Genomic DNA, 26623 nt, shown 5'->3' on the forward strand with positions numbered 1-26623 from the left:
ATGAAACTAAATTTAACACAGGGGGTTTGGGGTGTGTTCAGATTATCATTGCTTGCACGGTCAGCTGTACAGATGAAAATAATTTCATAATTTCACAAAAGCAAAAGAAATATGGAAAAGCCATTACCAAAAAAAGAAAAAGGGAAAAAAAAACCTCAGGAATAATGGATATTCAGTAGAAAAAACAGACTTCAATTGTAGAGCACCAATCAGTACTAAAAGGAATTTGCTAAAACTCCAATCTACAATTATAGAAAATGCACCTTTCATACCACCATATTTTCCCCTGTAACGCTTCTATATTGACAGGTGTCAAGCAAAGCAGCCAAAAAATTGAGGATTATATTGTGGTGGGTGATAGGTGGTCAAGTGGCAAAGATGTAGGGAAAAACTTAGGTCTGCAGTAGGAGTTGTCTTCCCTCTGCAATCCATAAAAGTCTTCAAAAGAACTAAGGAAGTAACTCACATAAAGCTGATGTTCAATGAGGGGAGGGTTGGAGGGGAAGTTGGGGGCGGGGGGTGAACCTGGGATCAACAGCTGACTACTGACTTGAGTTATAAATGTAAGATTTGAGTTATAAATTAGGTCTTTGCATACTGAAAGAAATGGCTTTCTGCTTGAGCTCAGTAGTAAACACATCACATCTTGAATGAAAAACTAGATATTGAAACAACTGAGAATCCAGTCATTCACTTTAGGAAATTAGGGTCAAATATCTCTCAAAATGCAATATTTTTAAAATACTGACAATGATGACATTTTTCCCATATAAATACCTTACTGAGTTGCAAGCATGTTCAGGAAGTGACCTTTAATCCTTTCTCTCTAAGGGAATTAAGCCTGGGGGCTTTGACCAACAACCTTTTTTGGCATTGCTTTCATGGTTTGGCTTTGTAGAATTGGAAAGGAAGGTGCTGGTGTAGCACCCATTGCTTGTATTTAGAGGTTTGTTAGATTTGCTTTATGTACCTCCCAAACGTACTTACAGGAGATCACTGTGATTCCAGGTTACCCCAATGTTCTGGAACCCATTATAGGCCACCCAACTGAAAGTGGAGCATTTCTACCCCTCTGATCTTGTCCTTGCTGTGTGCAGTGAGTGTGGAGACTCTGACTGTGTATAGCTAATTAAGAAATGCCATTCTAATTACCATATCACTGTCTCCCTGGATTAGTTTCTTTTCTATGAGGAGACTTGGCTCGAGCTGTCTTTACCTTATGAAATAAAGCTTTGATGTAGTTAAACATTTTTGTATGAAGAAATTCCCAAGGGAGGATTTACTGTGGAGCTAAAGAAGGTAATGGATTATCCCTTCTCCTCGTAATTGAAGAGCAGCACGACTGTAGCTGGCTTTCCCTGGGCCCAGGCACGAGGGAACTGCACTCTCTCCCACACCAGGGAGGGCTGCACACACACAACGTGCAGGGTTCATAAGCTGTGGTGGTAAGGGGAGAGGGCTTCCACTGTTTAACTACAAAGGGGAGAAGGGCATTCACTTAATTGCTTTGAGCTATTTTAGATATTTTTGTGAAAACCACACTGAAAGGGCCCGTGCTAGCATGAAGGGTTTGCCATAGTAATTTTTCTGGTACCCTGGCTGTAGAATTAAGGATGCAAGAGGATTAGAGATGGGAAAGCAAGTGATTTGCTCTGATGGTTATTTGTTTGGTTTTTTTGCTTTGTTTTTGGTCTCAAATACTACTAAATTATCATTAGGGATAGGGAAAGAAACTTTTTTATCCCCTTAAGTTGTTTCTTTTATGAAGTGTGAAAAAGGTTCTGTTTCTACATATGTTGCATGGCATTTGCCAGGAGGAAATCTTGTCTGCCTTGACAAGTTGTAGTTCTCATTCTCATTCTCTGAAATACATATCTTTAGTTAAATTGTAGGGCATATGTGTCATACTGTCAGTCTTGCTGTTGGCATGACTGATTTCAGTGGCTTCTCATACCTTTGAGAAGGGCCAGGCCCTTTGTGTATCCAAGAAAAGGACATTTGTAATTAACTAGTGGAAGATCAAGGCAAACTATTTTCACCCTGATTGAGCAAGCTAAAACCTTTTCTCTCCATAGGCTTTAACTGCACAAGAGAACTTGTGCAAAAAGCTAGTTTGTCTTGTCTCTGCTTCAGTTTCCCTTTACTTAGTTGGTATCTTTCTCCCATTCCCTTTGGCACAGTAGATAAGGATGAAGTGATTAAAGGAATACAAAGTGTCTTACCTACACCAGCTTTTAGCTGCAAGTAGCCTAACATTTAGATATCAGAATTCTAGACTTGTTCTTTATGCCATAAAGTCTTGTCAGACATGGTGCATTTCTGTTTTTAAAATCTACTGCTGGGGGTTTTTTTGACCTTACTTTCTCTGCGATTTGACAGCAATATATATAAATATTTGCTTGAATTGTGATTTCCTATTCCTGTCCTGCTTGCTTCTTACTTCCTAACTTTCTTTATTTGTATTTTTTTTCCTGGCAACAGTAATGAAATATTGTATCTTACTTTGTAAGCTACAAATATTCTGTCAGGTTTTGGTGCAGCAGATGATGATTCCTGTAGAAGGACAAGCATGCCAATACTTGGAACCATCTCTTGAGCTCACCTCCAAGGAGATGCAAAGTTACACTTAAGATGCATCAAAGTTGCTCAAGAATATTATCAACACCCTTTTAATGAACATCCTGGAGGCCACAATGTTAATTAAGCCTGCGTTTTTGGATGCTTGGCCTGTGCTGGCACTTACTATGTGGATGTAAGAAGCAGCTTATTCTCCCCCCATTGGAAAGTAATCAGACGCCACCAGATATGGGATAGCTTTGGAATTCATTCAGCTTAGAAAAGTTTGCTATTTTTTTCATGTAAAAAGCAATCCTAAAACAACCTACATACAGAAGAATGATCAGGTGTGAGCAAACTAGACTTTGGAAAAGGGCAATAGGCAAGTGTTTTATTAAATGCTGTCTCAGTAACTATTCTGTAAATAGAATATTCAGATCAGTACCTACAGCTATTTTTCTTCATCAAAAATAAATTCTACCTTTCTAGTGGAGGGGGAAGGTGTTGAAATGGTTTTGATTCATCAAAAACCAATCACCTCTTTTGGTGCTTGTGGTTGAAACTTACTTGCTGAACAGATCTTTTTTTTTTTTTTTTCCCCCAACCAAGAAGGTTTGGTGTTTCTATTGCTTAATAAAGTCAGTGTTTTGTCAAGGTTCAACTGGACTCATAAACCCTTTAGGAGCCTACTTGAGCATGGCATGCTTTTTCCCTTAGAAGAAATGGAGGAGCCAGGGCATGTGGCTGAGCTTTCAGGATTTCAGTATTGTAGCTGGACCTAGACACTTTTGCTAAGTTGCACTTGTATAGTGGCTTACATCTAAGGACTTTCTTTGCCAGGCAGGATATTTCGCCCCAGCTTCCTTCTTGTGCAGTACATCTGAACAGATCCTGGGCCTGAGGGTCTCTGCATTTCCCTGTTTATCTATCTGAGGAAATGCATGTGGGGTTCAGAGGCAGTTTTTGCTTCTCTTTTGGGGGCAACATTCCATTTTCCACCTACATATGAGCAAAAACTGGAGTTTCAGTCTGTGGGTCACCCACCATCCCTAGTGTACTTTTAGGGAGTCAGTGGAATTGCTTTGGGACTTCACAGCCCCCTCTCCAAGACACATTCAAATGCCAGCCAGGACCAGGAGAGGAGGGTACTTTTTTGGGCGCAGAGAAATGGGATCATCCATCTCAGTAGCAGTGAGCTAAACTCATCTAATACCTTGATCAGTCAAAGACACTGGGATGCGGCAGCTGTAAAAGACCTTTAAGAATTTTTAAAAATTAGATTTACTTTTTAATTAAAGACCCCTTTTTCAGTGATGTACTTTTGCTCCCTGTGTGTCCTTTGTGTTTGGGAAACAGTCTCACAAAAGACTGGGATTAATGGTTTGGGTGCTGGATTCATTAAAGGATAATTGCAGGGCTGGCTGGGCTGGGTATATAAAGCCCCCGAGGTACAAGAGTCGGGGGTTGGCTCTTCACTGAAGAAGCCTTGCAGTTGGCCTGCTGCTGTCTTCGTGGGAAAATGTCACTTGTGCCATCTGTTAAGGCTTCTGGGTTAATTTTCCACGTGAAATAAACATTTTTCATTTGGACAAATGAGCCTCGGAACTGCTTTGTCTTCCAGGTCCTGGGGCGGCGGCAGCAGCAGCAGCAGAACGCGTCTTGCCCGGGCGGTGCTGCAGGGGCGCTGAGGCCTGGATGGGGGGGGAGAGAGGGGTGAGGATTTTCCCCTTCCCGCTCAGATCTCGCCCTCTCCTTCCAGAATAAATCACTTGGATAAAATCCTTGCGGAAGGATTTCCTGAAGGGAACCCTCCAGTACATGAAGGGAGCCTACAAGAAAGATGGAGGGGGACTTTTCACAAGCGCATGTAGTGACAGGACAAAGGGGGGATGCATTCAAACCAAAAGAGAGTAGGTTTAAATGAGATATGAGGAGGAAGCTTTTTGCTGTGAGGGTAGTGAGGCACTGGAATAGGTTGCCCAGAGAAGCTGTGGATGCGCCATCCCTGGCAGCGTTCAAGGCCAGGTTGGGCTTTGAGCAATCTGGTCTAGGCGGAAGGTGTCCCTGCCCACGGCAAGGGGGATGGAACCGGATGATCTTTAAGGTCCCTTCCAACCCAAACCATTCGGTCATTCTATAAATAGAATAGCGAGGCCGCGGGGAGGCGGGAGGAGCCGGCGGGAAGCAGCGGGGAGGCGGGGGAGCCGCTCGGAGGCTGAGGGAGGCGGGCGGGGCTGGGCGGGCCGCCCGTCCCAGGCTCCCCCGCGGCGCGGCCGGGCGGGGCTCGCAGCGCGGCGGGCGGGCTCAGCCGGGGCGCGGCGGGGCGCGGCGGGGCGGGCGGAGCGGGCGGAGCGCGGCGCCGGCCCGTGTCCTCTGCCTCGGCATGTCCGACTCCGGCGGCGGCGGGGGCGGCGGCCCCGGCGGCGAGGAAGGCGGCATGGAGGTGTCGGGCTCGGCGGTGCAGAACGTGGCCGACGTGTCGGTGCTGCAGAAGCACCTGCGCAAGTTGGTGCCGCTGCTGCTGGAAGACGGCGGCGAGGCGCCGGCGGCGCTGGAGGCAGCGCTGGAGGAGAAGGGCGCCCTGGAGCATATGCGCAAGTTCCTCTCCGACCCGCAGGTCCACACGGTGCTGGTGGAGCGCTCCACGCTCAAAGGTGAGGCGGCAGCGGGGCCGCCGCCGTGGCAAAATGGCCGCGGCCGCCCGGAGCCGCCGCCCTGCCGCGGGTGGGAGGGGCGCGCCGGCCGCCGCGGGGCCGCTCCACCTCAGCACGGCCCGGCCAGGCACCGCGCGGGAGAGGGAGAGGGAGAGGGAAAGGGAAAGGGAGAGGGAGAGGGAGAGGGAAAGAGCGGGCACGGCGCGAGATCGGGGTCGGGGTTGGAAGAGAGCGGGCATGGCGCGGGATCGGGGTCCGAAGAGGGCGGCGGCAGCAGAGCCCGGGCGGCGGGCGGGTCCCCGCTGCTGCCGCCGCCCAGCCCGGCCTCCGCCGCCGCCTTTGTTCCTGGGACCCGGAGGATGCTCGGCGGGGCTGTGGGCGCAGATCTGGGCGTGCTGCGGCTGCGTCCGCCCCTGCTTGGGGAGGCACCGAAGGTGCTTCGTCAGTCGGCTGTGGGTGCCGCAGGCTGCTGGGGAAGCGGCCTCCTGCTGGGCGAGGCAGGCAGCCGCGCTGACACGAACTAAAGCGCCAAAACCTCGGATAAAAGGAATATAAATACCCTATACCTGAATAGGCTTGTAAAAAACGTCTTGTCATGGTTAACTAGCGAGACCCCGAAACTGACAGACGCAGATGTGGACCTTGCAGTGCCTTTGTTTAGTTACCACAGCTCGGTGGCTGTGCTGCTTGTGCTCGGAACCACATCAAGTGCTGCATTAAATAAATACTGCAGCTAAGCTGAGACTCTGACTCGAATGTCTTTGTTATTTACATGCTGCTGTTACCATTTATTTCGAAAATTGTCAACAAATCTGTTGCTAAATAGGCTCTTACTGTCACAGAATGCAGCCTAATGAACAATGACAAAACACGACTAGGCTTCATCAGTAATGCAGGCTCTTACTATTAAACAAGCCCCTGCAGTCTGTAAATGTATACCTGCCTGCCAGCGTGACCTTGCAAATTTTAATATTAAGCTTCTGGATCTCTACTCCTAGCGTGCTGATGGTTCCATTCCTGTAGATATATATCAAATCTTAATATAGTCATACTTCATACTGCATTATTTAACATGTCTACAGCCACAGTTTAACATAGTGCATGTATACTCTGCAGTTGCTGCTCACTGAGGGAAGCATAAATGAGGTTCTTCTGTTTGCTGTCTATTCACTATAAGCTTAAGATGTTGCTTAAAAATACCCTGTCTTTGTTTATCTTATACCTGTTTCCACTGATTATCCTTCTACTTCCCCTTCCAAAGTTTGAGACTTCGTTTTCAGCAGGGTTAATTTTCTAGAAGAGAACAAAAGAACAACTGTCTTTATGAATTCATGATACAGTATTCAATAAGATTTAAAGAAAGTCCATTGAATATTAATTGGCTATGCAGGTGATGTCTGCATTTGTCCCGTGCCTGGCTCATGAAGTCAGTTATCCTTAGTTCAGGTTGGAAGGATAAATAAAAGATAGTGGTGATCAGTTAGCTCCATGGTTGTGGCATATATATTGTTATATATATATATATATATATGTGTGTGTGTGTGGTTAAAAAGAAATTGAGACACTCATTATGTGTTTCAGAAGCCAAATACTAATTTACAATACACAGAAGGCATTTCTATCTGTGTCTTCTGGTTTAATAGCAGTTATTTGGGCAGAGTGGATTTTCTGATTGGCAGCCAGTCTTCAGACTTAACAAATCTGGAACCTCCACCAGCATATGGAAATCTTTTCACTGACACTGTTAAAAGCAATGTTATTACTGAAGCTTGTCTGTGGACTACATAGCATGACATAAATTAATGATTACAATGAAACAGAAGCCATGTTTCTGAGTAATGAAAAATGCTCTCTGGTATCACCAGCTACCCAGCCTGCCAACAGCTTTCATACAGGTTCCTGTGGTGTCTGGTGCAGTGTTGTTCTTTGACCAGGCTTCTGGTCCTCGGGATCACAACTGTGACACCCTGAGGCTGTATCTGTTAAGAGGGTATGAATGAAATCAGGATGAGAGTCTACTGCAATGTGTCCAGAGTGTCCCCCAACAGGCAGTAACCTTCTGCACCAAAATCACTGCATTGCAGCACGACTGCCTGCATCCCCAGCAATTACATCATCTGTGATGCATTGGTTTTGGTAATGCCTGAGTACTCCCCATAGCTTGGCCTTTTGTTCTGTCAAGAGGTGGTTTTTTTGTTCAGAGACTTAATTTCCAAATCATTTTCAAAGGAAAAGTCTAAAAATACAAAGCCACCTTTGAAAGAAAAAAGCAGCTGTTTAATGTTCTTGCTGAAATGTAATTATCCTGGCAGCATATCTCTACAAGTAAATGCACATTCTGTAATGCAGATTTCTCTCTCAGAATACAAGTTATAATTCACTTGTAATGTTTTATTGTTTTTTAATAGCAACCTAAAAAAGTTAATGGATTTCGTTAAAAAACAATGAACCCATTCTGAATCTGAGAGATATTGCAAAGCTACATTTGACCTAGTTTAGTTAAGTAAGTTGGTGTGGAAATTAAAGGTCAGAAAATAGCCTGATAATAGCAGAAGATGGTTGAGAGTGGGTGGCAGATGTGTTAGAAATGAAGCATATCTTACACAGTATGTTTTTTTGCAGAGGATGTGGGAGATGAAGGAGAAGAGGAAAAAGAGTTCATTTCCTACAGTATCAGCACTGACATTCATTATGGAATAAAGTCAAACAGGTGAATTAGTAAAATAGATTTAACATTTCTACCCTATGAATGCAAAACCTGCACAAGCAGATTTACCTACTTTACCTACAAATTTACCTCCAATTTACCTAGTGCTTTCAGGCAGTATTTTTATTCAAGTGGGGCAATAGCTTTTCAGAGTGGAGGCTCTCATAAAATAAGGGTGTGTCATGAGGCTGAAAGGAACAGACTTAGGACTTCTAACTCTGCAGTTAAAGAGCAAAGTTTTATTTGTTTGGCATACATACAAATGTAACATATAACTTGGGTTCAATAATATTCAATTATGTCTGACTCTTAAATATTTGTCACTTATCTTGATGTATGCTGGGCTCTGAAGCTCTGTAAAATGAGTGCCTCTTCAGTGTACCCTTGCTTCAGAGTCCTTATTGGCAGTTCAGTTTGGCAGATTGCTGAAGTATAAAGATGTATTTGTTTGAAAGACTTGTATTCGACTCTCATAGAAGAAAAATTATGAAGTATGATGATACAGATTAGCATTTGACTGCTAAACTTGCAGTCAGATTAAAGCTGTTATAACTGTCGCTTAAGTTCCAAATGATTGGTTATTAACTCTGGTCTCTGTTCTGCAGCCTGGCATTCATTAAACGTACACCAGTGATCGATGCCGACAAACCAGTGTCTTCCCAGCTCAGAGTGCTCACTCTCAGTGAAGACTCTCCGTATGAAACACTACACTCTTTCATTAGCAATGCTGTTGCTCCCTTTTTCAAGTCCTATATCCGAGAATCTGGCAAAGCAGACAGGTAATTCAGTATAAATACTGCATTTCTGTGCTGATGAATTGAAGTAAGTGTTTAATGCAAAAAAAAAACCCCAAAACAAACCAAAACAACAGTAACTCCTCAAGATGAGTCATATTAAATTGTTTAAGCACACACTTGCACATGATGCTGTTGCTGACTCTTGGAAAGCAGTTCAGATGATGACCTGAATGTGTTGTGTATGGTTTTTGTTTTGGCTTCTTATACAGTAATATCTGTGCTTTTTCAGGGACGGAGATAAGATGGCTCCTTCGGTTGAGAAAAAGATTGCAGAGCTTGAAATGGGCCTCTTGCATTTGCAGCAGAATATTGAAATTCCAGAGATCAGTCTGCCAATTCATGCAACCATTACTAATGTTGCCAAGCAGTGTTATGAACGTGGAGAAAAACCCAAGGTTACAGACTTTGGTGAGAAAGCTGAGGATCCGTTGTTCCTCAATCAGTTACAGTCTGGAGTCAACCGCTGGATTAGGGAAATACAAAAGGTAAGAAAAACAAAACCAAAACAAACCAAAAGAACCCAGAAAAACAACTAAGTACTAACCTATGTAGTACGGTGTATCTTCTTCACAGTTTAACTGGTAAAGTGTTGCTTCATGCAGGATACTCTGAAGATCTGAGACTAGACCAGTTTTCTGAGTCAGCAGAGAGGCTATTCTAAATTAGGCTAAATCTAGTCTAGAATTAGGCTAAACTTCATTTAAATTTGGAGTCTAGTCTGAATTGTTCTACAAATAGCTGAGACATGACTGTTTTATACATATTGTAGTAGACTTAAGTAACTGGCAATAATCTTGTGAATTTTGTAACTATTCTTAAAACCTTTTCAGCAGCTTGAGAGAAACAGGTCTTGTTGGTTTGTTTTTTTATTTCCTCTGGTGCATCCACAACTGCATCACAACAGTTGCTCCAGCCCTATCTTGTAATCTCATACTCCTGCCCGTTACTCTTCAAGAGAACTACTGTTACTCAAAAGTAGCATCTCATGTACTACTCTGGACTTTTTCCCTCTGTAAACACATGTTGCTCTTGGAACAGTGTTGCTTTTTCTTACTTGAGAACATAAAACATCTGTTATCCTGCCTGGCTCATCTGTCATTAACCAGAATACAGACACTGATCAGGAAAGCAGGCAGGTGACGTTTTTAAGCCATGCTGAAAATACTACATGAGGGTCCTAAAACTCACCTTCAGGACCTCTGGAATTAAACTTCCTCATGTGTTACATGCAGTTCCTACACTTTTCACAGAATGAGTGCCAAAACTATCTGAGGTTGGATTATTAAAACCTAGCAGATATTACATGTTTCAATTATATTTAGTAACAGCAAGTTTTAACAGTTGAAGCATATAAATTAAATGCTTTTCTCCCTCCCTTCTCTTTCTATTACTTTGAAGGTGACCAAATTAGATCGAGATCCTGCATCAGGCACTGCATTACAGGAGATAAGCTTCTGGTTAAATTTGGAACGGGCTCTGTACCGCATTCAGGAAAAACGTGAAAGCCCAGAAGTTCTTCTGACTCTCGATATTCTAAAACATGGCAAACGTTTTCATGCAACTGTCAGCTTCGACACAGACACAGGTAAAATACCTTTTCAGTAACGTTTTTCACAAATGTCCTACGGAACTTAAGCTGTTACAAAGTTTGAGCATTGTAGTACATAGAACAGCACTGGTAGAGGAACCTTGGTCTAGTTACAGCTACAGATCTGGTTAATGAAAGAAGTTACATTCAAAATCTTTTCCGTTTAGGTCTAAAACAGGCACTGGAAACCGTGAATGACTATAATCCGCTGATGAAAGACTTCCCACTGAATGACTTGCTGTCTGCTACTGAGCTGGACAAAATAAGGCAGGCCCTTGTTGCAATATTTACCCATTTGAGAAAAATCAGAAACACAAAATATCCAATCCAGAGGGCACTGCGTTTAGTGGAGGCCATTTCAAGAGATCTGAGTTCTCAGCTACTTAAAGTGTTGGGAACCAGAAAACTCATGCATGTTGCCTATGAAGAGTTTGAAAAGGTATGTTTATGGTTTTGTGGTACTGGTCACTGTATTTTTGCATTGATCAGTGACTTTCTGGAAGCATTTCGTTTGGGAGCTGAAGTTCCTATTCTAAAACTTTTTTCAGGTAATGGTTGCGTGCTTTGAAGTATTCCAAACCTGGGATGATGAATATGAGAAGCTACAAGTTCTGCTCAGAGATATCGTGAAAAGAAAAAGGGAAGAGAACCTGAAGATGGTGTGGCGGATAAATCCTGCTCATAGGAAACTCCAGAGTCGTCTTGATCAAATGAGGAAATTCAGGCGTCAGCATGAGCAGCTGAGGGCAGTTATTGTGAGGGTCTTGCGACCTCAGGTAATTTTTTTAGTTGTTATTGAACTGAAAATTTGTGTGGCTCCTTCAAGAGCATTACTGTTATTTACAGAAGTTACCAACACAAAACTAATGTAACATTCAGTTTCACTGTCTGCTTCCAAAACCGGTTTAGTTTCAAACCTCTGCTAATTGGCTTAGCTTTAATTCTGACTTACATTGAATAATACATGACCATCCTCATGTTAATAAACACAGCAAGTCTAGACATATAAATCCTTGAGCTTGGCTAAACCACAGTGGAAAATGGGATTATGCTGCAGCAGTGGAAGTTTGTGAAGTATCTGTGTTGCCCCATTCCTATTGGCACTTAAATCTGAAACATGACTGAAAGTTTGTTAAGGATTTGTTACTAATTTGTAGGAGGGTTGCAAGGCTTTTTAGAAAAAACTACATTTATCCATTTTTAGGTAAATTTTGAAGCATCCAACTCACTAAACTGTGATTCCAATGCAGGTAACTGCTGTTGCCCAGCAAAATCAAGGAGAGGTACCCGAACCACAGGATATGAAAGTAGCAGAAGTCCTTTTTGATGCTGCAGATGCTAATGCGATTGAAGAAGTCAATCTTGCTTATGAGAACGTTAAGGAAGTAGATGGATTAGATGTTTCCAAAGAAGGTACAGAAGCCTGGGAGGCAGCAATGAAGCGCTATGATGAAAGGATTGACAGAGTTGAAACAAGAATAACTGCCCGTTTGAGAGATCAGCTTGGTACAGCAAAGAATGCCAACGAAATGTTCAGGATCTTCTCTCGGTTCAATGCCCTGTTTGTCAGACCTCACATCCGCGGTGCCATCCGTGAATATCAAACACAACTGATCCAGCGTGTGAAAGATGACATTGAGTCTCTTCATGACAAATTTAAAGTACAATACCCGCAGAGTCAAGCTTGTAAAATGAGCCACGTCCGTGACTTGCCTCCTGTGTCCGGCTCCATAATTTGGGCGAAACAGATTGACAGGCAGCTCACTGCTTACATGAAGCGTGTTGAGGATGTCCTTGGTAAAGGCTGGGAGAACCATGTAGAAGGTCAGAAGCTAAAGCAGGACGGAGATAGCTTTCGCATGAAGCTCAACACTCAGGAGATCTTTGATGACTGGGCGAGAAAAGTTCAGCAGCGCAATCTTGGTGTGTCCGGTCGCATTTTCACCATTGAAAGCACTCGTGTTCGAGGTCGATCCGGAAATGTCCTGAAACTAAAAGTCAACTTCCTCCCAGAAATAATTACACTTTCAAAAGAAGTCCGAAACCTGAAGTGGCTTGGTTTCCGTGTCCCACTGGCAATTGTCAACAAAGCTCACCAAGCAAACCAGCTCTACCCATTTGCTATTTCTCTCATTGAAAGCGTCCGCACGTATGAGCGAACATGTGAGAAGGTAGAGGAGCGTAATACCATCTCTCTCCTGGTTGCTGGCTTGAAGAAAGAGGTGCAGGCTTTGATTGCAGAAGGAATTGCACTGGTGTGGGAATCATACAAACTTGATCCATATGTACAGCGGTTAGCAGAGACTGTCTTCAGTTTCCAGGAAAAGGTTTGTTTTATCTTTCAAATTCTGCAAAATTTTTACGTTTGTACACGTACTTCAAGTATAAATATGTGGTTATCCAAAAGTCAAATTGGATAGCTGAGGACCAGTTCTGTAGCTCTTGGGTTAAGTAGGTGATTGATCAAAATAAAGATAAGTGATTAATCATTACTGCGTAATTATTGTTGTCTCAGTCTAACCTGTCAAACTAAACATCCCATTTTTCCTAAACCATTTTAGGTGGATGATCTGCTCATTATTGAAGAGAAAATAGACCTGGAAGTGAGATCATTGGAAACATGCATGTATGATCACAAGACTTTCTCTGAAATCTTGAACAGAGTTCAGAAAGCTGTGGATGACTTAAATCTTCATTCATATTCAAATTTGCCAATTTGGGTCAATAAGCTGGATATGGAGGTAGGCTTGAGATCAAGGAGTAGTGTATGTTTAGAGGAGAGATTCTTCCTAATATCTAATCTAAACCTACTCTTTCAATTTAACACCATTACCCCCTGTCTTATTGCTACAAGCCCTTGTACAAAGTCCCTCTGCCAGCTGTCTGTAGCCCCCTCAGGTATTGGTTCTTTAAGGTACCATAGTGTGCCATAAGTGTTAGAATATATTGGTAACAGAGATCTTCATGCAGTGAATATGCAGATTTTTCCTCCAATGTGTCTTATTTTCTTTAGATTGAAAGAATTCTGGGTGTTCGTTTGCAAGCTGGACTGAGGGCCTGGACCCAAGTTCTTCTTGGTCAAGCAGATGACAAAGCAGAAGTTGACATGGATACAGATGCTCCTCAAGTGAGCCATAAGCCTGGTGGTGAACCCAAGATCAAAGTAAGCTTTCTTGTGTTGTGCTTTTTTGTGGTTGGTTGGGGTTTTTTTAGGTTAGGTTTTTTGTTTGTTTGTTTTGGGTTTTTTCTTATTGTCAGTTGTTAATTGCAGAAATTATTTCTGAGAAATATATGGGAGACATATATTTCTTCTGCATTTGTTTTTGGAGGAATACTTGCTTCCTCCCATTTAAGTGCAAGTTGATTTTTCAGAAGTGCTGCTTGAAGTCCAAAATTCTTGTCTACATGTAGTAGTATCTGCCAGTAAAAATGATTGTTTTTGCTGTTTCTGCAGAACATTGTACATGAACTAAGAATAACCAACCAGGTGATATACTTGAATCCACCAATTGAAGAGTGTAGATACAAACTTTACCAAGAAATGTTTTCTTGGAAGATGGTAATCTTGTCGCTACCAAGAATTCAAAGTCAGAGGTATCAGGTAAGTGTAGTGAAACTGTATCTAAGTCTGAGCAATTACCTTCACTTTGCAATTAATCATACTCGATATGTTAATGTGTTGCTCTAGAACTGCGTCTGAGTGCTCTAGAAAGGAATGTATATCACAAGTATAATTGTGGTTCTTAGGTTGGAGTGCATTATGAGCTGTCTGAGGAAGAGAAGTTCTATCGTAATGCATTGACAAGGATGCCTGATGGCCCTGCAGCTCTGGAGGAGTCATACTCAGCTGTCATGGGAATTGTGACTGAAGTGGAGCAGTATGTCAAGGTAGGAGGCTGACACCGTGTAATGCTACAGCTAAAATGAACGTGGACTTTCAGTTTTCCCTGGGGGTTGGAGGGAAGTGCATCTTTTGGAATGTACTGGAAAGATTCTGAACATTGTGAAATACCTGAATTAGGTTTGGCTGCAGTACCAGTGCCTGTGGGATATGCAGGCTGAAAACATATACAACCGTCTCGGAGAAGACCTGAATAAGTGGCAAGCCCTTCTGGTTCAGATAAGAAAGGCAAGAGGAACATTTGACAATGCAGAAACCAGAAAGGAATTTGGACCTGTTGTCATAGACTATGGCAAGGTAAGAAATTGTGATTATTGTTTATGATAGATACATTAAATTTCAGAATGGGCATATGACAAAAAATAACAAGGCCGACAAATTACTGTTACGTAACATTATTTACTTGTAGGTACAATCAAAGGTGAACTTGAAGTATGACTCCTGGCACAAGGAAGTGCTCAGCAAATTTGGCCAGATGCTTGGTCAGAATATGACAGAGTTCCATTCACAAATTTCTAAGGTAAGATAAGTCCTTATTTCAGTTTTTCACTTTCAGATCAACTGTTCTAGAATGCTAAAACACTGATTTGTGCCCTTAACAGTCCCGTCAAGAGCTGGAGCAGCATTCTGTGGACACTGCTAGTACTTCAGATGCAGTGACATTCATCACATACGTGCAGTCCTTGAAACGTAAAATCAAACAGTTTGAAAAGCAAGTCGAGGTATGCTGTTTTGCTTATGATTCCTACTTGTAGAAATGTCAGGTTTGTCTCTTAAGATGCAGCTTTATGATATTCAAGTTCTCTTAAAAACAGACTTGAATTTGATAGGCCCTGTAGTGAGCATTTGTATTTAGCCTTGTGTTTAAAGTTGTTTTAACTTACAACCACTGTCTCTTGTAGCTTTATCGCAATGGTCAGCGCTTGCTTGAGAAACAAAGGTTCCAGTTTCCTTCCTCTTGGCTGTACATTGACAACATTGAAGGAGAATGGGGTGCCTTTAATGACATTATGCGCAGAAAAGATTCTGCCATTCAACAACAAGTAGCAAATTTGCAGATGAAAATAGTTCAGGAGGATCGTGCAGTGGAGAGCCGAACAACTGACTTGCTGACAGACTGGGAGAAAACAAAGCCCGTAACAGTAAGTAGTGATGAATAATATTCAGTAAATGAGGTAGATTTTCTGCATTCAATTAGAAGTATGGAGTTTATTTTTATGCTCTTTTTTTGCAGTTTTTCATTTTAGATAATGATAAAAGTCTTTTTGAGGGTTCTATAATAACTTGTGAATGTGTTGATTTTTGGGGTTGGTTGCAGAGGGAAATTTACCCTTAAAGCATAAACCTCTGTTAAGTGCAGAAAGAAAGATGATTTCAGTGACTATCAGAGCTTTGTCTGAAACATGGGATATGTCAGAGCTATGCATGTAGGAGGATTCAGAAGCAAGCTACTTTTTGCTTTTTTTTTTTCCCTAAAGTGCTTTTTAATAAAGCCTAAAACTGCATGTAAAATTGGAACGAGACTTACTCTGGACTAATATGTTGCCTTATTGTCAGAAAACTGGAAATGGAGAAATAATGAGACAAACCAACATTTAGTATTTCGTCCTTACTTCTAACTTGCATTCAGCTTGATTGTAGGATTACTGAATTAATGTATCCCATGCAAACTTTAGGGAAATCTGCGTCCAGAAGAGGCTCTTCAAGCTCTTACCATTTACGAAGGAAAATTCGGCAGGCTGAAGGATGATCGTGAGAAGTGTGCGAAGGCCAAGGAGGCTCTGGAACTGACAGATACAGGACTGCTCAGTGGCAGTGAAGAACGTGTTCAGGTACAACCTGCTCACATAACTTCTTGTCAGTTGTAGATAAAAATGTTTCAGTTCCATCATCCTCTCCCTTAAAAGAAGGACTTGTAGCCTGTGCTGCATAGGTATCAGGACGCCATCTCCACACTGGTTCAATTCTAGCCTTAAGAGATTGTGATCTCTCCTATGTCTGTCTTATTCTTTTGAAACAATTGTGAGATGCAAAAATCTCATCTTGATCACTTGCTATTGCAGTTCTGTTGAACTGATGAGCTGTCTGAAGGTTTTTGACATATTAAAAGTATTCTATTTAACTCCCCCATGCTAATAACTTCGAAGAAATTAGGAATAACTGCTGATTTTTGATGCATTCTTTACTACAGGTAGCCCTTGAAGAGTTGCAGGATCTCAAAGGTGTCTGGTCTGAACTCTCAAAGGTTTGGGAACAGATTGATCAAATGAAAGAACAACCCTGGGTTTCAGTACAGCCTCGCAAGGTACTTCACTTCTGTTTACATAGACAGTATAACTGCCACAAGTGTATGCAGATTAGGAATTAGACCTCTTAAGATAGACATACTCAATTGTCACATTTTCAGTGTTCAGGTACCTTTTTCAGTATCTTGTGAGCATGTTTCTTCTTTATGCTAAGCTGAAAAATATTCACTGGATTTGTCACATCTAATATTACAGAGGATTTATGCAGTTCCAGTAGTTTTGAGATTGAGATTGGACTGCATGTACAGAGGAAAAACTGTGTTGTTTTTAAATAGGCTGTTGGACCTCATTAGAGAAACTTCATTATATGGTTGGGTGAACAGCGTTGGTTTTAATTCAGTGCTCAGGGGGTAAAGAGCAGTTGGATCACTAAACCATAAGCTGCCTGTGACAAGACTGTCATAAATCTTAATTGAACCAAAAAAATTACATTCCCGTAATGTAAGTAACCACATCTTAGGCAAATATGTATAACACTTAAAAGAGCCATACTGTTGACAATATCTCATTAGCAATAGTTATCTGTAAAAAGTACATAGGCAACTTGTACAGTTTTGTGCACAGCACTTGTAGAGAAGATTTCATTGCTTTTATGTTGTTGACAGCTTCGGCAAAACTTAGATGGTCTGCTGAACCAACTGAAAAACTTCCCTGCCCGCTTGCGACAGTATGCCTCCTATGAATATGTTCAGAGACTTCTGAAGGGCTACATGAAGGTGAGTTTGTACTCATTTCTAAAATGCATGTGTTCTGTACTCAAGCTCAAAGATGTAATTCGCTTTCTTGTCTCCTTAGATAAACATGTTAGTTATCGAACTGAAATCTGAGGCGCTCAAGGACCGTCACTGGAAACAGCTGATGAAAAGGCTTCACGTTAACTGGGTTGTCTCCGAATTGACCCTGGGTCAGATCTGGGATGTGGATTTACAGAGAAATGAAGCAATTGTCAAAGATGTTCTGCTTGTGGCTCAGGGAGAGATGGCTTTGGAAGAGTTCTTGAAACAGGCTAGTATCAGCTCTTGTATGTGTGCGTGCAATAGCAAACCAAAGAGTTGCTGTTGGGTGGCTGACACTTGTGTAGTAAACTTGTCACTCTAAGCTGTCAGTACAAGTGCCAAGACTCCATGGAGCAGGGGAACAGTTTAAAGCTATGTAAGCTTCCTCTGATGAAACCTGTATTATTTGGGGAAAGCAGTTCTTGATAGTGACTGCAAAGACCCCCCCCTTGTTCAAGTTTTACCTAACTGCATCATATTCTCAGTACTCTAAAAGCTTGAGCATAAACCCAGAATCCTTGGGTAAAAAAAGTAAAATGTGATTAACACATTTCTACTTTGTAACTATGTTGAAGCAGAAATGATTGATGTCATATCTTAAACATCCTGTTCTTCAGATAAGAGAAGTGTGGAACACTTATGAACTGGACTTGGTCAATTACCAGAACAAGTGTCGTTTGATTCGTGGGTGGGATGACCTTTTCAACAAAGTAAAGGAGCACATTAACAGCGTGTCTGCTATGAAGCTGTCACCATACTACAAGGTAAAATGGAGAACAAAGCTAAAGAATCTTCCTTTAATTCTGCCTTTCCCTCTTGTTTAGTTCATGTATTTGTCAGCAGGGACTATATTCACCATGTAAGTTGACAGTTAATTGCATTTGCATACTTTGTAACTCTCAAACAACTGTTTCCATTAATAATTATTAGCAATCAAAAGCATGATAATATTAAAATGAATATTAATGCAGTATTTCAACTTCAGGTGTTTGAGGAAGATGCCCTTAGCTGGGAAGATAAGCTGAACCGTATCATGGCACTCTTTGATGTCTGGATAGATGTCCAAAGGCGATGGGTGTACCTGGAGGGTATCTTTACTGGCAGTGCAGACATCAAGCACTTGCTGCCTGTGGAGACCCAGCGGTTCCAGAGGTAACTTTTCAATTGCTTTGTTCTTTTCTTGCCTCCTTTGGGGCACCATATGGCCAGGCCTGAAACTTCATGACTTGGTGTAACGCTCTCTATGTTAAAATACTGACTGTATTCTTACCTGGTCCAGCTGGATTATAGCCCTGCTGTAGATGTAAGTTCATCAAGCAAAGAGGTGCAACTATGACAGAAAAACATAGTAAACAGGCTTATGCACAGTTTCTAGAAGATGGGAGTTTTAGATGATTGGGATTCAGGTGATTTTTCTTGCTAGTTCCTGCTAGCCACTTCAAGGATTTTTCTGGCATTGTGGCTGCAAGAAGACTTGTTTCTGTTGCTGCAGCCTTTAGTCTTGCCCTTGAAACATTATTTACTTCCTCTGTTTTACCTTGCTCTGATTATACTTATTCATTCCACACACTTCCAGTCTGATCAAAGAATCGGATTTATGCATCTCTTCAGGAAATGAAGAAAAGTAGATCTTCTGCAGTGGAATTAGTAGATTGGACATTGCAAAGAAGTTAGATTTTGTTGTTGTGGACTTGACATAGATAAAGAGCTATTTTGGGAATTTAACCTGGTGTTACCTAGAGCAACTGCAACAGTTAGAGTGGTCATCTAGAGACAAGTAACTTTGGTGTCCTGCAGGCCTGTGTTTGTTGAGTTTGCACCAACGTACTGTGTTATTTTACTTGCAGCATCAGCACTGAATTTTTGGCACTCATGAAAAAGGTGTCCAAATCTCCACTTGTGATGGATGTTCTTAACATTCAAGGTGTGCAGAGATCGTTAGAAAGACTGGCAGACTTACTTGGCAAGATACAGAAGGCACTGGGAGAATACCTGGAAAGGGAGAGGTCCTCTTTCCCTCGGTAAGAAGTTGACTCTGGTTGTCTCTTGAAGTAAAACAATATGATGTTTCTGTGCAGGAATTGGTATACTGCTCTGTAAAGCTTCTGCCAATTTTTGTGTATTGCATATCTATAGTGTTACGACCATTTAAATCTGTGTTGTCTATATACAGAATTCAGTTATAGCCACTTCTAAGGAAGTGGGACTGAAACTTCCCTTGCTTGCTCATCTGTAGCTGGTTGCAGAATTCACATGCTGCTTAAGGAACCATTGCAGCTGATTTCTGTAAACTTAAAGGTTCTTCTGCTATTTGATTGAAGGACAGGTTTTGACTTTGACTAGTCCTCAGCTGGTTTGTCGCTTAACATGAGAGAGTAAGGCTGAGGGAGGTACTGAGTCTCTGCCTAGTAGACTTAATTCAATTCCAGGCTCTACTGTGGGTATTTCAGGGTAAAGAAAATGATCCACAATGTGGAGCATGTACACACCTGTGTATGGTACAGAGCACATGAACTGAGACTTAATGGTATTACCGAGTTATAACTTTTAGCAAATTTATGGTTCGTGCACTCTTACAGTGTTAGGGAAATGGTTGAAAATTACTCCTGTATAGGGGCCGTCTATGAAGCATAATTCATAAATTAAAAGCGATAGTTGGGAGTTCTGATATAGATCTCATTTTCTGTGATTATTAGGTTTTATTTTGTTGGTGATGAAGACTTGCTTGAAATCATTGGAAACAGCAAAAACGTTGCTAAGCTGCAGAAGCACTTCAAGAAAATGTTTGCAGGAGTCGCTAGCATTATTCTGAATGAAGATAATTCTGTGGTTCTTGGGATATCCTCACGTGAAGGAGAGGAGGTATAGCTGCAGTGTTTCTTTTTAAATAAACTTCTGAAAATAGGTGAATGTGGGCTTACTTAAATCTTTAATTCTTGCAGGTGCTGTTCAAAACACCCGTCTCCATCACAGAACATCCCAAGATCAATGAGTGGCTTACTCTTGTTGAAAAAGAAATGAGGGTGACCCTTGCTAAATTGCTTGCAGAATCTGTAACTGAAGTAGAAATCTTTGGAAAAGCAACTTCAATTGATCCAGCAGTCTACATCTCTTGGATTGACAAATACCAGGTATTAACGTGGAACGCCTAAGTATACTGCAGCTTGGTTACTTCAGTGAAGAAAACAATCTGATGAGGATTTTTGTTCCACAGGCTCAGCTTGTTGTCCTGTCAGCCCAGATTGCATGGTCTGAGAACGTGGAGTCAGCCCTCAATGGTGGAGGTGGAGACAACAGTCCTCTCCAGTCTGTGCTGGCCAATGTTGAGGTCACACTCAATGTCCTGGCAGACTCTGTGCTGATGGAGCAGCCGCCTCTTCGCAGAAGGAAACTGGAGCACTTGGTAAGTAAAAACCTCCTTTCCTCTTCTGGGTTTGCAGGTGAGGATTTTTAAAAGTTTAATGAAAATTAAACTTTTGAATTGATCTTTAAACCAGCTCTTCCAGATATGCGAGCTACTGATTTCTTCATTCAAATGTGAAATATGTCACTAAGCTGTTTATTATTGTAATTACAATATTCATTTTTTTGTAGATAAGGCCTGGAGGGGAGGGGGAAGTTAAAATCATTCTGGGTTATTTCTGTAGAGTTTTAGAGGGAAATACCTGGTCTTTTTTTTAGGAGTACCTGTCTTCATAGTTTCTGGCAAGTGAAATACCGAGTTCAGTAGTGTGATGGATTAACAGACTCACTGGACCAGAATGCTTTGCTGAAAGTCCTTAGCAACAGCAGGCAGCATTGTTAGTTTTGTCTTTGTGGCAACAGATTTTAAGGCAGAGACTGGTTTTATGTCATGATTTCTAAGTGTGGCAATTAATTGTGCTAATCTGAGAAGCTGTAGGATTCCTGGCTTTGTTAGCAATGGCTTGTGTTGCTGTGGTCTAAGGAGTTACTTCATTCTCCAGATCACCGAGTTGGTGCACCAGAGAGATGTTACAAGATCACTGATCAAAAGCAAGATTGACAACTCCAAATCCTTCGAGTGGCTCAGCCAAATGCGGTTCTACTTTGACCCAAAGCAGACAGATGTGTTGCAACAGCTCTCAATTCAGATGGCAAATGCCAAATTCAACTATGGCTTTGAGTACCTTGGTGTTCAGGATAAGCTGGTACAGACTCCTCTTACTGACCGCTGCTACCTGACAATGACACAAGCCCTAGAGGCAAGACTTGGAGGATCACCATTTGGTAAGTTAGTAAAACAAGTATATAAATTCTTATCTTCTCTAATACTTGATTATCTTCTCTAATATGTATGTGAATGAGTGGTTTAGGTCACTTAAAGAATCATCAGTAGGGTTTCAGCAGAGGCGAGTTTAATATAAATTTTTGAAAGCACAACAAATTCGATGGCAAGGTTCACTCTATTACTTACTGTATAGATAGAACTCATAAAGAAAAACTGAATTAAAAGCAATTATGCACAGACCAGGGACACAGAAGGATAAGTAGGAATAACAGTAAGGGATGCAAAGGGGTAAGGGCCACGATCTCAGTTGGTAGTTACTGGAATTTTGTTTGAAAAGTCCAATAACGAAAATTTTATTCCACTTGGTCTGTTGTTCAGATAGAAAAATAAAGTCTCAAAGCTCTTTGTTGGAAAACAGGAGCTCATTAGACAACAGAAGTTCGGGGAGCAGATGGGGATTTTCTGTTAAGCTCAAGGGGAGCTATCTACCCAGGTGCCATTAATCAAGGCCAAGGCCTAACGAGCATTCCTGAGTCCATAATGTGGCCCAAGATGAGGTGGAGAGAGTGAACTGGGGGAACAATATGCACTACCACAATATAGCATTAATGTAAACATGCAGAGCACTTATGACTAAGATATTGAATAATAAAACAGTCTTGGGGGAAGTGGAAGCAGTTTTAAGGTTTCGTTTGAACCCTCTTGACAAACACCATCAGAACCCTCATGCAGGCAGATTGCTCAAGTTGGCAGTGGTACCTCAGGTGATACACACTAAAACATGTCTATCCTATTTCAAAAATAGGTCCTGCTGGTACTGGTAAAACAGAATCTGTGAAGGCTCTTGGACATCAGCTGGGCCGCTTTGTGTTGGTTTTCAACTGCGATGAAACATTTGACTTCCAGGTAAGCTGTTGGATAAAAACGTGTAGTCTTTGCTAACAAGCAATAGGAATCTCTTCAGAACTCTGAAGCAGCCAGCAGGGTTTATTTTCAAGATGATTGCCTATAAGGCTTAACTGAGGTGGTATCTGTGGGTCATAGAAAACTTCTGTAACAAAAAATGCCTAAAACAAAAGTGGGACAGACTATTGCTAGGGGAGAGGTTCTGGTTTTTTTGAACAGGTAGTTCTTTAACAGCACATGGAGGGAAAGGAAGAGGGAAGTACAGGGCAGGGACTTAAGACTGGCTTTAGGAAAGTACCTTCAGTTGTTTAGTTTGTATTGGTAGTACTGGTTTAGTGGGGAACAGATGAGTGTGTCAAACTGCTGAAGCAGCTGTACTATTGCTAAATTATCCTTTGCAACATAGCTGTGGTGCTTACCTCAGCATGTGAAGGATTCTTCAAAACAAAATTTATCCAGATATTTGAATGTTAATGACATCTTCAAATTGAGACGAAATACCTTTGTGAACTGCAAATGTCTCAAAATAAAAACCTTGGTTAGGTGTATATATAAAAACCAATATAAACTGTAGACAAGGAATCGCTGTAGTTTATGAACTGTGCCAGCTTGCCATGTGTGGGTTTTTTGTGTAAAGGTGTATTTTTACCAGACCAGGGTTCCATTTAGCCAGCATTTGGCATCACAGGTAGTGGGTGATACTCCTTCCTTGCCCCCAGTCCTCTTCCTCCCTCTGACAGTTATGAGGATCAGGAGGTCCCAGCTGAAACATGTTAGGTTCACTGGAGTATGAACAGAATTTCTCCACGTACCATTTATCCCCTTAATTCCACTTGCAGACTTCCATAACATTCTCTACCAAATTGTTCCACTGCATCACCATTCATTTTATGAAAGAGCACCTTCTTCTTGTTTGTTTTTAATGATTCCTTAGTTCTTGTAGTGGAAAAGACAGTGAATAATTGATTCCTATTCATCCTAAACCAGTAACTTCTAGACCTCCATCATACTCTCTCACATTGCTTTTTACAGAATCCTACCTTAAAGGTTGTTCTTTATGTGGAAGTATCATACTCTGGCCTTTCAATAAATGTTTTGTAATTCTAGTATCCTTGTGATAAGGAACTGGAACTGCACCCAATAATAATGGTATCAGCAAAGAAAACATTATGCAGTGGAATTATTTTGCCTGTTTTCGAACACACTGCAGTACAGTATGTAGGATATGATAGGAGAGTGATCGTATTTTATGGTTCCATGAAGCAGTGAACACCTGAAAGTCAATTGAAACCCTTTAATAACTCTTACAATGCTACAGGCATAGTAACCTACATATAAATGCAACTCCTTCCTGCCTTTGTATAAGGGCAGAAATATCCTTCCTCCATTGTGTAAAGTGCTCTTCTCTGCTCCCCTTTGCCTGTGCACACAAGAAGGATCATGCAATTGAGTGCATTTTCCCCTCTCTGTGCAGGCAATGGGACGTATCTTTGTGGGACTTTGCCAAGTGGGCGCATGGGGCTGCTTTGATGAGTTCAACAGACTGGAGGAGCGAATGCTCTCCGCAGTCTCACAGCAAGTTCAGTGCATCCAGGAAGCCTTGCGAGAGCATTCCAACCCCAACTATGACAAGAGTATGTAATTCTTTATTCCTAAGTCTCTAACATCCTTCATGCTATTTTGTTGCTCAGTTACATTTTTTGCAACTAATGCAAAAAATGATGAAGCCACTTGCTGTCAAAACTTAAATACTTGAAGTAACTTTCAGCTGGTAGAAATTTAAATTATTTGAGTTGCAGTACTAGAGAACCTGCTGTCCATTACTGTAGGAAACTAAAATAGAATAAGGTATGACTTCTGTTCTCGAGGTGATTGATCACTAAATCAGATGTAACTAAATGCACTCTCTTTTCAGCTGCAACACCAATTACCTGTGAGCTGCTGAACAAACAAGTGAAAGTGAGCCCTGACATGGCTATCTTCATCACCATGAATCCTGGCTATGCAGGCAGATCTAATCTGCCTGACAATTTGAAGAAGTTGTTCCGTAGCTTGGCCATGACAAAACCAGACCGTCAGTTGATTGCCCAGGTCATGTTGTACTCCCAAGGCTTCCGTACAGCTGAAGTGCTTGCCAATAAGATAGTACCATTCTTCAAGTGAGTAACAAGTTTGGCTCCAGTCAATAACAATGCAACTTATTTGTTCAAAGCTATAATATTCTTTGCAATTCACTAAGCACATTGTGCAGCAATCATTTCAAGTAAACAATGACATTTACTGAGTGTTGTGTTGGTTCCTATTGGCAATCAAATTGTATTTTGTCTCTCTTACTTCTTAGGCTTTGTGATGAACAGCTGTCCTCCCAAAGTCACTATGACTTTGGCTTGAGAGCACTAAAGAGTGTGCTGGTTAGTGCAGGTAATGTGAAGAGGGAGAGGATTCAGAAGATAAAGCGGGAGAAGGAAGAGCGTGGTGAAGTTGTGGATGAGGGAGAAATCGCTGAGAACTTACCAGAGCAAGAGGTAATGTGTGTGCAAAAAATTTACTTCTGTGACAGAGGATGCACACTAAACAAAAGTAACCCTACGTAGTGTTAGTTACTAAAGGTGGTGATTTGATAGCTTAGAAGCACCAGGTTAAACATATCTTAGGAGTCTCTGAATCAGAATGAAAAACTTGCTCATATGAGGTGGTGCATCCCTAACACTTATTGGTGCTCAGCTCCTCAGCAGTTAATAACAATAGCATAGGTAAAGAGACATGAGAAACGAGAGTTGTATAAACTGAAAATCAATAGGAAATCATTGTGTAGTTCCAAAGTTGGAACCCCGTCAAATGGTTGTTTTTGCTAAGACCGCCCTGGTCTGGTGCTTTATCAGTAAAGTATTTAGTGAAGTATTCCTTGTCAAACACATCTGGTAAAGTGAACTTAATAAAAAAATCTTAAATGAAATGTGACTCACTCTCTGCAGATCCTGATCCAAAGTGTATGTGAAACTATGGTACCAAAACTGGTTGCAGAAGACATTCCATTGCTGTTCAGTCTCCTTTCTGACGTATTCCCTGGAGTACAGTATCATCGTGGAGAGATGACAGCCTTGCGAGAGGAGCTTAAGAAAGTGTGTCAGGAAATGTACCTTACCTATGGTGATGGAGAAGAAGTTGGTGGCATGTGGGTTGAAAAGGTAAAAATCTAAAACTCAAATATGGAATTCAACTTTATGTGTAAGACTAAGCTTTTTTTTTTAATTATGAAATGTGGAAAACGTTCTCCTTGTCTTAAGCGAGCAATACACAGAAGGCTTATACTGCGTACTGAAGTTAAGACTTCATTGATGCCTCATTTTTTCTGTCACAGGTTCTTCAGCTGTATCAGATTACACAGATAAATCATGGGTTGATGATGGTTGGTCCCTCTGGAAGTGGAAAGAGCATGGCTTGGAGAGTACTTCTGAAGGCCCTTGAACGGCTGGAGGGTGTGGAAGGTGTTGCTCACATTATAGATCCAAAAGCAATCAGCAAAGATCACCTCTATGGTACTTTGGATCCAAACACCAGAGAATGGACAGATGGCTTGTTTACACATGTCCTGAGAAAGTGAGTCTGTAATAGCATAAATGCAAACCTTTGTGCCAAGTATAATTTGGCCTTACTGAGTCGTAGTTCTCTACTGCAATAAATATTTCCTTTAATACAGGATCATAGACAATGTGAGAGGTGAACTACAAAAACGTCAGTGGATCATCTTCGATGGTGATGTAGACCCTGAGTGGGTTGAGAACTTGAACTCTGTTTTGGATGACAACAAACTTCTGACTCTGCCAAACGGTGAACGTCTCAGCCTCCCACCAAATGTAATGTAACTTTGTTTACACCATGTTTATGTGCTGGCCACAAGCTTGTTGCTTTAGTTTCTTATGTACTAGTGCTGTCCCTCTTTCTCATCACAAACAGAGTAATACTGAACTCGGGTTGTGTTTTGCTGGAGTTAGGAGTTTTTTTGGAAACAAGCATTTTGCTTTATGCTTACTCTGACCCTGTAAGACAAACTTTGTGGGTTATATAAGTCTGTGGTAATGCTCAATAATGAACTTAGCATAGCGTAATAGAATGCTGCTGTTGATTATTCAGAGTCTAAATGCAATTCAGCTTATTTTGAAATGTCTCTCTTTTTTGAGGG

At 41.5% G+C, this 26623-nt stretch overlaps 1 protein-coding gene across 1 annotated transcript in view; it reads left to right on the forward strand.

Annotated features, from left to right (window-relative positions):
- Positions 1–4924: 4924 nt before the first annotated feature.
- Positions 4925–26623, forward strand: part of DYNC1H1 (dynein cytoplasmic 1 heavy chain 1) — a 45006-nt gene continuing 23307 nt past the window's right edge. Inside the window, exons 1-34 of the mRNA XM_032689729.1 lie at positions 4925–5210; positions 7833–7920; positions 8523–8696; positions 8944–9199; positions 10113–10299; positions 10470–10741; positions 10851–11078; positions 11553–12629; positions 12864–13043; positions 13316–13465; positions 13757–13903; positions 14050–14190; positions 14324–14500; positions 14613–14723; positions 14806–14925; positions 15106–15345; positions 15880–16035; positions 16395–16508; positions 17115–17225; positions 17305–17514; positions 17903–18049; positions 18271–18437; positions 19133–19306; positions 19982–20147; positions 20228–20416; positions 20500–20688; positions 21251–21533; positions 22340–22440; positions 23915–24074; positions 24356–24599; positions 24782–24965; positions 25416–25628; positions 25802–26040; positions 26141–26297. Coding sequence (XP_032545620.1) covers positions 4940–5210; positions 7833–7920; positions 8523–8696; positions 8944–9199; positions 10113–10299; positions 10470–10741; positions 10851–11078; positions 11553–12629; positions 12864–13043; positions 13316–13465; positions 13757–13903; positions 14050–14190; positions 14324–14500; positions 14613–14723; positions 14806–14925; positions 15106–15345; positions 15880–16035; positions 16395–16508; positions 17115–17225; positions 17305–17514; positions 17903–18049; positions 18271–18437; positions 19133–19306; positions 19982–20147; positions 20228–20416; positions 20500–20688; positions 21251–21533; positions 22340–22440; positions 23915–24074; positions 24356–24599; positions 24782–24965; positions 25416–25628; positions 25802–26040; positions 26141–26297 — 7023 coding nt within the window. The 5' untranslated portion in view covers positions 4925–4939. The remainder of the gene's footprint in view (positions 5211–7832; positions 7921–8522; positions 8697–8943; positions 9200–10112; positions 10300–10469; positions 10742–10850; positions 11079–11552; positions 12630–12863; positions 13044–13315; positions 13466–13756; positions 13904–14049; positions 14191–14323; positions 14501–14612; positions 14724–14805; positions 14926–15105; positions 15346–15879; positions 16036–16394; positions 16509–17114; positions 17226–17304; positions 17515–17902; positions 18050–18270; positions 18438–19132; positions 19307–19981; positions 20148–20227; positions 20417–20499; positions 20689–21250; positions 21534–22339; positions 22441–23914; positions 24075–24355; positions 24600–24781; positions 24966–25415; positions 25629–25801; positions 26041–26140; positions 26298–26623) is intronic.

The sequence above is a fragment of the Chiroxiphia lanceolata genome, chromosome 6 (genome assembly GCF_009829145.1).
Source record: "Chiroxiphia lanceolata isolate bChiLan1 chromosome 6, bChiLan1.pri, whole genome shotgun sequence".
Classification (NCBI taxonomy): domain Eukaryota; kingdom Metazoa; phylum Chordata; class Aves; order Passeriformes; family Pipridae; genus Chiroxiphia; species Chiroxiphia lanceolata.